Source organism: Hyperolius riggenbachi, chromosome 3 (assembly GCF_040937935.1).
Source record: "Hyperolius riggenbachi isolate aHypRig1 chromosome 3, aHypRig1.pri, whole genome shotgun sequence".
Lineage (NCBI taxonomy): Eukaryota > Metazoa > Chordata > Amphibia > Anura > Hyperoliidae > Hyperolius > Hyperolius riggenbachi.
This window is the reverse complement of record NC_090648.1, coordinates 475,731,550-475,742,456: the sequence shown is the minus strand read 5'-3', so window position 1 is coordinate 475,742,456 and position 10,907 is coordinate 475,731,550. Positions and strand designations below refer to the sequence as shown.

General features: G+C 43.7%; 1 protein-coding gene across 1 annotated transcript in view; it reads left to right on the top strand.

Annotated features, from left to right (window-relative positions):
• Window positions 1-345: 345 nt before the first annotated feature.
• Window positions 346-10,907, top strand: part of DELE1 (DAP3 binding cell death enhancer 1) — a 48,375-nt gene continuing 37,813 nt past the window's right edge. The window contains exon 1 of the mRNA XM_068278103.1: window positions 346-452. Within this exon, the coding sequence (XP_068134204.1) occupies window positions 422-452 (31 nt within the window). The 5' untranslated portion in view covers window positions 346-421. The remainder of the gene's footprint in view (window positions 453-10,907) is intronic.

The following is a 10,907-nucleotide window of genomic DNA, read 5'->3' as shown; positions in this document are numbered from 1 at the left end:
CAGTAAAAACTTAAAAACTAGACTTAATTATAAAATAAAACTCAGGGATGTCTGAAAAAAAAGTTATTTTTAGGAGGAGGATAGATACAATTGTTTTTCTCATCCGTTTATTTTCACCTCGGATGTCTTTTAACGTGCTTATCCATGATAACACTGTATGCATGTATGTATGCATGTATAGGCTGCTTTGGAAACATAACTTTATTACATGATTCGTTGTTTATTCAGTAATATTTCATATGTTCTTCTAGCTACAGCACGGCGTCTGACAACACGTGCTCCGCTTATGACGTCACCGCGCCGCTCTGTGTACTTTCCCTTACTGAGACGCTCTGCCTTGCCTCCTCCTCCTCTCCGCTTTATGGTATTCCTGCGCGCATGCGCAATGAGCCGTGCCGTCCTGTGACCGGCCCGCGGAGCGATGTGGCGAGTGCCTGGGCTCTTGGGCAGGGGTGAGTGTGATAGCTGGCGGGGGGGGGCGGGGCCTGGGCTGTGGGTGACGCCGATGTGGCTTGCGGGAGATCTTTCCTCGATATGTCCCTATACTATGCGGGTGTTCTCTTACCACGTGACCTGTGCTGGGTTCACTGTAATGCGTGGTGTTTGCCTATAGATCTGTACGATCTGCATCGTCCGATGTGGTTGTGAATGGTGGGGTCTCAGTGTTGCGCTGGCAAGGACTGTCAAGGACGCATATGATATTTAGTTGCCATATTAGTAACCCATATATAGACAGCTGCAGAAGTTCCTGTGCAGAGAGTAAACATATTTACATGGCCAGGGCAAGCATACATGTTTATTACTCAGCTTCAGACATGGGCTAAAGAACCGTACCTGCAACATGATTTTTTCTGACCTTTGTTTTAAATTTTAATATCGTTTCCGCGATCTTGCGACATGGGTACAGGCGTGTGATCCTGCAGACAATGTTTAGCGATGCGTGGCGACAATGACAGTCAGGATCTTCAAGATCCCCGCTGACTCCACACAAAGTACCACGTTCGCTTGACTTCCCGTCGGGTGTACTCCCTAAAGGCTTTTCGTCAGGGGGACGTCGCTGGATCAATTTTCCACTGTTGCTGTATCCAGCTTCCTCCTTCACGCTGGGCGGATCCACTTTTTATTTGGCATAAGTTTTTAATCCCTTTCGTTAGCGAGCTGTCAACACCACGTATCCGTCGCCACGTAATTATCGCAGCCTCCCCAAACTAGTGTCCACTCAGCGGGATGTGCCGAACTGATCAGTTATAATGGAGCAATGTGAACTGATCCATAGGTGAATATTGGATCGGTTCCCGAGGCGTACATGTGAATTTGGCGCTGGTACACTTGGGCGCAGGATCCAGCTGTTATATGGCTGGTCCTGCTTCTGCACAAGTCCGGGGCGTTTTAATTACTATTCCCCCTCCAGGCCGCCATGGATAGTGGGGGAATGAAATAATTCGGCTTCCAGCGATTGCTGGAGGCCGAATTATTGTGTTTTTTAAGCAACTTCGGCTCCGTCTTCTGACGGAGCCGACCTTCCTCACTGAGCGCCGCTATAGACTGATTCCCATTACAGTTTATGGCGGCGCTGGCTGCGCCCAAAGGTAGCAGCGCTGAAAAGCACTGCTCCGGTTCCCGAGATGCTAGAGGACTGTTTTAGCTGCCAATGTGAACTTGGCCTGGATGTATGATTACATGAGAATCTTTCAGTCCACATAAACTGAAACTTTGCTTGGGGCTAGTCACATTTGGAAACTGTATTTTTTATTAAAGGGGCACTGTGGCGAAAAATTGTAATAATTATAATATGTGCAAACATAAACAAATAAAAAGTATGGTTTTTCAAGAGTAAATTGAGCCATAAATTACTTTTCTCCTATGTTGCTGTCACTTACAGTAGGTAGTAAAAATCTGACAGAAGCTTCAGGTTTTGGACTAGTCTATCTCTTCATGGGGGGATTCTCAGGGATTTATTTATTTTCAAAAGCACTTGGTGAATGGCAGTTGCTCTGTCCAACTGCCAAAAAACTGGGTAGCGAGCAGGGAAGCTGGCCAGCCTCATTGTTTAAATTCTTTTTAGGTAATATCTTTATAAAGAACAAAAGCCTTGCTGTGAATCCCCTATGAAGAGATGGACTAGTCCAAAACCTGTCGCTTCTGTCAAATTTCTACTATCTACTGTAAGTGACAGCAACATAGGAGAAAAGTAGTTTATGGCTCATATTACTCTGGAAAAAAACATACTTCTTATTTGTCTGTGTTTGCACATATTTGAAATTTTACAATTTTTCGCCATAGTGCTCCTTCAATTTACATAGCTTATATTTTCTGCAGCACTTTATGGATTACAATGAACCAATTTTAAATGAATTGTTAAAAATAAAATTAAAGCGAACTTGAGCCGGTGTAGTGTCATTTTGTGCAACCCATCTGATAAGTGGTGCGGTGAAAAGTTGGGGGCTGGTCTACTTCAGGGAACCCAGCAGGACACCTATATACACAGCATGCATTGTTGTCATTGGCCAACTAGTGTCGGCATAGTTTACTACAACCTATTGGAAATCTAGCAGTTCCAGAGATTGCTGTCCACCCAATCACGTTGGCTGAATTTCCCTCTGAGATTTCCTGCTGGGTCCCCTAAAGTAGACTAGCACCAACATTTTTGCAACTTTATCAAAGTAATTGCAACTAGTTTCAATTATTTATAGGCATTGCTATCTTAAAATGCAACTAAACCTATTCCTATACAGAACCCTCCTTCTTCCAAAGCCTTACCCTAACCACCCCCCTGCCGGTGCCTAATCTTAACCACAATGTTTAACCCTCCTTCCCATGTCATGCTCGAGACCACCACCGCAGTTTGGCAACACCTGATAGTGTGCAGCTGCACTTCTCTTTGTGAAGGAGCGTGGGCATACTGTGCCAATATGGCCACGCAGCAGAAGAAAGCCGCTCATGGACCAGTGGCTTTCACTTACTGCACCGGATGCTTTCTTAATGTACCACTATCGCAAAAAAAGTAGGCAGTTAAAATCTGACAAAACCGACAGGTTTTGGGCCAGTCCATCTCCTCATGGGGGATTCTCTGGGTTTTCTTTGTTTTCAGAAGCATTTAGATTTACCATCAGATCGACTATTTACAACATGTCCAAACTGATTTCCAATGGATTTTCTGGTTACTTATATGGAAAATTGAATGGAAATCAGATCAGACATGTTAGAAATAGTTGAAAGCCCCTTCAGCTTAGGATCCAATCCGAAGAGGAGATAACAGTATATTTTGTTTACATTCACAGTTTAGATGATCTCACTAGAAGATTTTAATATATAATAAAAAGAAGATTGAATAAAATGCAATGGCAGCTTTCAGAGCAGATAAACTGTACTTTGGGAATTTGTAAACCGACAATATTGTGCACAAAAGCAAATATACTAACTGTGTGGGTAATAAAAAGTAAGAAAACACTTTTATTGAATGTTATGTTAGAGTTTCAGACCACTTTAAAGACTCTGGGCTATATGCAATACACTTTTTCACCTGACTTTTCTCCTACGAGAATTTTTTATTTCTCTTTTAAGTACTTTTTAGTACTTTGCAATAGAAAAAGTAGGTAAAAAGTACTATCAAAATTATTTTAATCATTTTTTTTGCTTGCTGATGGTTTAAAAATCATTTTATTGACAAGTTTTAAAATATCACCTAGGAGAAAAGTCAGGTGACAAATTGGCTCATATCCAGTTCACTTTTTCTCCTGACCTAAAGGAACACTATTGAATAACATGTTTTTTTCAATTGAGATAGGAATTGTTTTGGAAGTGCTGCTAAGAATTGGTTTATACATTTGAATTCTTATCTCTTTGTTTACTTTTATCTAATTCTTTTCACACTTCAGTTGTCCTTTCAGTTATAATGGAAAGCAACTGATTAAGTGTAAAAGGGGCCTAAATATTCTGTTACTTGGTCTGTGCTGCACTGCTGCTTATTACCGTAATCACAACAATGAACCAACAGTTATTACAACTGCCCTCCACAAATCACATGTTATTTATAAAAGTCACCATGTATAGTCACTATATTGCGAACCAGGGATCGGTGTGGGGTTGTCCACCCCAGTGTTCTCCCCAAACCTTTTTTCCAGCCAGGTGACATGAAAAAGTAGCCGGTGGGGTGTAATGGGGGAATGCAGAGCTGGTGCAACTCTGCTTACAGCATAGGAGGAGGATGTAGGCGAATGACAGCCGGGAGGTCACCAAAATTAGCCAGATGGAGCACCCGGCTAAAAGAGCCTGGGGAGAACACTGCACCCAATGTACACTTTAAATCAAAATCCACTGTGTTCCCCTGTCAATCTTCCAACCTACAAACAAACAATCCGCACATAGCGTAATACTGCTTCATTTTGCATTAAAATAGTCATCTTTCGTGATAAAGTGCCATTCAGTGCCTCACACAGTGAGAATCCCTTGTCCTGTGTTCCTAAAGGCTCAGCAGATTGATGCCACCTCGTTATACAGGTGGATCTCATGCTTTTTTTCTTGTGTATCACATGGCCCTTCAGTGATCCACAACACATTCACTTGCCGATTTAAAAAAAAGTACTTTAATTCTTAAAAAAAAAAAAAAACATTAAAAAGATCATAGCGCAACCTGATTCAAAAATCCCATTCCATCCACGCTTCTGTGCGTTCAATGTACTTACAAGCTCCCAGAGTTTTCTAGCATATAGTAAGTGAAATTTCCGCGGCCCTGAAAGGCTGCAGCCTCTCTATCACGGCGTCACGCTGAATTGGCTGTCCTGCACTCCACAACGGACTCCCCGTGCTCACTCCACTCTGCTTCCTGGTTGGTGACCTCACTCGTACTGGCTCCGCCCAGAAGCAGTATTCTGATATGTGTGGATTGTTTGTAGGTTGGAAGATGAACAGGAGAGCGCAGTGGATTTTGATTTAACGAGAGTTGATTTAACAAGAGGTGGGCTAAAAAATTAAGAAAACAACAAGTAGGCTACCTGCTCCGCGGGGCTGAGCGGATCACGTAGCTGCAAAAACTGCCGCTCCAATGGGCTGCAATGGCCCACTTTCACATTCTTGACTTGTATGTCACGATGCTGCACTGAGAGACTGTGGGGGAGATTTATCAACACATTACCGACAGTTTTTTCTTCTTAATCTGTTCTAACCAGCAGGGAAAACAGTTCTGCATGATAGGAACCTTCTTGAATCCTAGGTAATAGTGGCAATTTAGCATGAATTTCTAGAGCTGTACTACAGTTAAGAAAAATGCAAATTCATCCCTAAACTGGCACAGATTAACCCCCTTGGCGGTATGAAAAATACCGCCAGGGGGAAGCGCAGCAGTTTTTTATAAAAAAAAAAAAATTTTATCATGTAGTGAGCCGAGGGCTCGCTACATGATAGCCGCTGCTCAGCGGCATCCCCCCGCCCGCTTCGATCGCCTTCGGCAATCACCGATCAGGAAATCCCGTTCAAAGAACGGGATTTCCTGGAGGGCTTCCCCCGTCGCCATGGCGACGGGGCGGGATGACGTCAGCGACGTCGGGACGTCATTGGGAGACCCGATCCACCCCTCGGCGCTGCCTGGCACTGATTGGCCAGGCAGCGCTCGGGGTCTGGGGATGGGGGGGGCGCGCGCCGCACCGGATAGGGGCGATCGGGCGCGCGGCGGCGATCGGGGTGCTGGCGCAGCTAGCAAAGTGCTAGCTGCGTCCAGCAAAAAAAAAAAATTAAGTAAATCGGCCCAGCAGGGCCTGAGCGGCACCCTCCGGCGGCTTACCCCGTGTCACACACGGGGTTACCGCCAAGGAGGTTAAGAAGTGCTTGATAGCAGATGTAGAACTGCAGGCTAGACATGATTGCAGAGTACAGGCTAGACATGATTTGTGTGGTGCTCCTCCCCCCTGCTGAATTCCTCCTCAGAGCCTGCTGCTATCAATACAGCAGGTGTGTTGGTTACCTCAGCAACAGCAATTCCCCTCACACACTGCACTGCCTGACAGACCTTCCTAGCTACTCCTATTTTACAACAGTTTAAAACCCAATCTACACGATACGATTCTATGTGCGATTTGATTATGATTCTATTTATGATCCGATTAAATCCGACATGTCTAATTGGGATTCGATTCAATTCGATTTGCATTGCAAAACAATGGCAAATTGAATAGAATCCCGATCGGACATGTCGGATTTAATCGGATCGTAAATAGAATCTTAATCGAATCACACAAAATTGTATCGTGTAGATGGGGCTTTAGAAGGAATCTGCACTATCTAATGATTTCTTAAGATGCCTGAGACCGTTCTGCACGGATTTCTAAAAACCTACCAATATTTTGTCTCAGGCACTCTTGATAAATCTGGCCCTGTGGGGGAGATTTATCAATGCATTACCGACAGTTTTTTTTCGTCTTAATCTGTTCTAACCAGCAGGGAGAACAGTTCTGCATGATAAGAACCTTCTTGAATCCTAGGTAATAGTGGCAATTTGGCATGAATTTCTAGAGCTGCACTACAGTTGAGAAAATTGCAAATCCATCTCTAAACTGGCACAGATTAAGAAGTGCTTGATAGCAGTTCTACAGATGTAGAATTGCAGGCTGGACATGATGTGTGGTGCTCCTCCCCTCCTGCTGAATTCCTCCTCAGAGCCTGCTGCTATCTATACAGCAGGTGTGTTTGTTACCTTAGCTATGTGTGTTTCTCATAGAGTGCAGGGAGGTGGGGGAGCGGCAGGGGGCGCGGCCAGGCAGAGAGAGCTGCCCAATGGCAGCTCAGGAAACCCTGTAGGAACACCCCTGGTGGGCGATTTGAACAGGGAATTCCTCTCCCCTGTGTTTACCTCTGAGTTAGCAACAAATATTGTTACTAATCTTGGGGGCCATAGCGCGGCGGTGGGGGGGTACAGAGCGGTGTTTGGGGGACACAGAGGCATGTCATGAGTCAGAATAAATGCCTCTGTGTCCTATCGCCCCCCCCCCCCTCCCAAGAACCACCTCGGGATCTCTTTTAAAGTATAACTGTTCTGTGTCTTGTCTGTTGTGTGTGGCCATCTTGGAAACCCAATTGGACCAGTTGTAACCGATTACTGAAAGTAAAACCAGCCACTTGTTGCTGTTTGGCCTGTGCGTTAAACAATTTAGGTAAACAAAATAAATATAAATATGCGCTGAAACAAAAGTAAGCAGCACCTTCCTACTTTGCAATGTGCATCTGGGAGATTAGACTATGCGAATATCTAAAGTCAAAGTTGTTTCCCTGCTGTGTAGATTTTACCTAACTAAAAAAAAAAGCAAACCCCAGTTACAAGTTGTATTTATTTCCTGATTGTTTTGGCTCCGGCTCCCGTCCCATAATCTTTAGATGGATGGCCATCTGTGCGGAGTTTGTAATTACAGCACAATGCAGAATCGGTGCCAGGGCAATCTCCTTACTATATGATTACTCTAGCAGAGCTGCCTTTAAATAGGTTCTGTAATTAATAGTTTATAGTTCGGAAGGCTGCCATTAAATCATAGGCATTAAATATTTACCTCTAAATGGCATTTTCTATAGATCACTTACTGGAGAGAGACTTGCATGGCTCTGCTCATTCACCCACAAGTAATTGTGATCTACAGATACAAATGGAGGTGTTTGCAAAGTACAGTCTAAAGCCACTGCTTACACTGCAGGAAGTACTGTATGTACTTGACTATAAATCTAAAAATTTAGGTCTAACTCCGGTTCACATTAGCGTTGAGCGTAACGTGTACTGTACAAACGTTCCGGTATGCGAACGGATCCAATGTTAACCAATAGATCTGTTCACATCCATCCGCTTGTACGGATCTGTTTTTGTGCCCAGCGGAACAGAAACGGAAGGTTTTGCAGCTGCATTGGAACAAATAGAAAACTGAGAGTTGACAGCTCACTGGCTGTAAAAACTAACAGTTTTTACCTGATCCTGATGGCCGGATAGTTATGGCCGGCTCCGCAAAAAAAACGCTAATGTGAACCGGGCCAAAGTATAGACATCGACTTATACACGAGTCACAGGCAACACTGAGCACACAGTAATGTGTGTACTATAAGTGACGTTTCCATTTGCAGCCATTTATCCAGTGCTAAGTGACACTTTCTTGATAAAGGAAATGTCAAGAAAACACAGGTCTGAAAGCCCTGGCCACAACAGATAAAAAGGAAAGGGGCAGAGGGGAAATACTGGGCTGCAGGAAAGGTCGTGAATAATTGCTGCACTTGGGGGCCTGGAGGAGTTATTGACTGCACTTAAAGGACAGGAGGGGTTAATGGCTTCAATACTGTATGCAGTGTAGTCATTAAAGAGGACCTTCATACAAAAAATAAAAATCTGTCAGCGCTGCTGTAATGAAAAGTTATATTTACCTCCGGAGTCTTGTCCCACGAAGACCCCGCATCAATCCACTTCTGCCGCTTGGCCCCGCCTCCCCTCTCTCCGCCGAGAAAAACCGCCCGGCAATGTAATGCAGTAAATAGTTTGGTGTTTTTCTCGGAGGACAGAGAGGAGGTGCAGCCAAGCGGCGGAAGTGTAGTGATGTGGGGTCTTCAGGGAGGCTTTGTGGGATAAAACTCCGCTGGTAAATATAACTTTTCATTACAGCAGCACTGATGGATTTTTATTTTTTGTATGGAGGTCCTCTTTAAGCCCTCCTGGGCCCAAGTGCAGCTGTTAATTCTTCCTGGTCCCCGAGTGCAGCCATTAACTTTGCTGGGTAGACTTATACTTGAGTCAATAAAAAATTCCAGCTTAAGAGGGTCAAATATTGGAGTCGACTTATACATGAGGTTGGCTTATATTTGAGAATATACAGTAATATCGCCTGACGTGATGCAGTGCAGGCAGCCATGTTGGTGGCCTTGTATGAAATCCTCCAAAATACAATACTTTACTCAACTTAAAGTGAACCAAGCTCTATTTTTAGCACCCAGGGCATCTCAATAGCTTATTTAATATGCATGTCAACAATGTGGCTCATTAATAATAAAAAAATTTAATTGTACAGGACCTCTTCCTTTTAAATTTTAATAGTCTAGCAGAGGGTGATATTAACCTACTCACTTATACTTCCCAAGGTTGTAGATTATACACTGTGCTTCAGTTTACAGAAGTCACAGATGCTATCTTCCCACCTTCCCCTGGATAAATAATGGACAGCTAGAAGGGGAGGGGGGAACATGGCAGCTCCAATAGCTATTAGAAAGCAGATGGTGCTGGTGTTTGGTTCCTTTTAAAGGACTACTGTATGTAAAAGGCTGCCATATTAATTTCCTCCTAAAGTGGACCCACATTAAAAATACAAGATTTCAGAAATAAAATCAATTTTCTAAATTATATTAATAAATAGCAGCCTTTTTTCAGCTGCATGATGACAAATATAAAATATTTTACATTTATTGGAGGAACCCCTCCCTTCCTTTCCTATTGCCGGGACAGAATCCGGCAAACTGGTCGATTAGGTGGTGTCCGGCAATGGAGGAATTGCTAATGGCTGCCACCTGTATGACCCTAGTTATAAGAAGAGAAGGATGAAAAGCATGCACTGAAAGGCTCATAGGTTTGAAGGAGTGTTTGTTTATCTTTGTAAGTGTCAGAGTGGTGCAACTAAATATTTTTAATTTTAAAAAAAGTTTGGTTTGGGTCCGCTTCAAACAATACCAGTTGCCTGGCAGCCCTGCTGATCTATATGGCTGCAGTAGTGTCTGAATCACACCAGAAACAAGCATGCAGCTAATCTTGTCAGATCTGACAATAATGTCAGAAACATCTGAGCTGCTGCATGTTTGTTCAGGGTCTCTGGCTGAAAGCATTAGAGGCAGAGGATCAACAGGATAGCCAGGTAACTGGTATAGCTTAAAAGGAAATAAATATGGCAGCCTCCACATCCCTCTCGCTACAGTTGTCCTGTAAGGTGTGTACACGCATACCACAATGATAGTTAAAATAACGATAGGTCAATAAAGTAAAGTGGCCAATGAAGCAGTGATTGAAAAGCAAACGATGTAGAAAGAATGTACTATTTAAAAGTTGTTTTCACGCATGCGCTCTGGTATGCCAACAATCGTTTTTAGAGATGGTCAATGAGATGCAAACAATTTTCAGTTGATGCAGCATTATGCAAATGTATGCAGCTCGAACCAATCAAATCCTGCTGAGGTAAAATCCGACTGGTCCATTTTCAAGCTGAATACATTTGCTTACAAAATTTGCATAGTTCTGCATTGACTCAAAATTATTTGCAACTCATTGACAAAGTGCGCGGGATATAGCCGACATTTTTTTATCTAAAACAATATATTTTTCGTTTATAGCTTGTAAACAAAAATCAAGTGCTAAATATGTTGATTAAACGGAAATGAAACGGCAAAATACAGTCTATAACAAACTATAGTTACACTTGTATTAAGCATAGTAATACAATGGTAGATATTAAAGGCATTTTACTGCAACTATTCCTAACTGCTCTCACACAGATCTCTACCTATCCCTAACCCCTAGACCCCCCCCCCCCCTTTGTGGAAATATACATAATGTAATTGTGTATATTACAAATATTGTACTGTACCTATACCTAACCCGACTCTCACACACAACCCTCCCTGTACCTATTCCTAACCCCTACACCCTGCTGGTGGTGCCTAACCCTAAAACCCCCCTTGTGGTGCCTAACACTAACCACCCCCCATCCCCACCCTTACCCCCCCCCCCCCCCCCCGGTGGTGCCTAACCCTAATCACCCCCACCCCTCCCCGGTGGTGCCTAATCCTAAACACCCCCCCGGTGGTGCCTAACCCTAATCACCCCCACCCTTCCCCGGTGGTGCCTAATCCTAAACACCCCCCCCCCAGTGGTGCCTAACCCTAACCATCCCCACTGCACAATCATC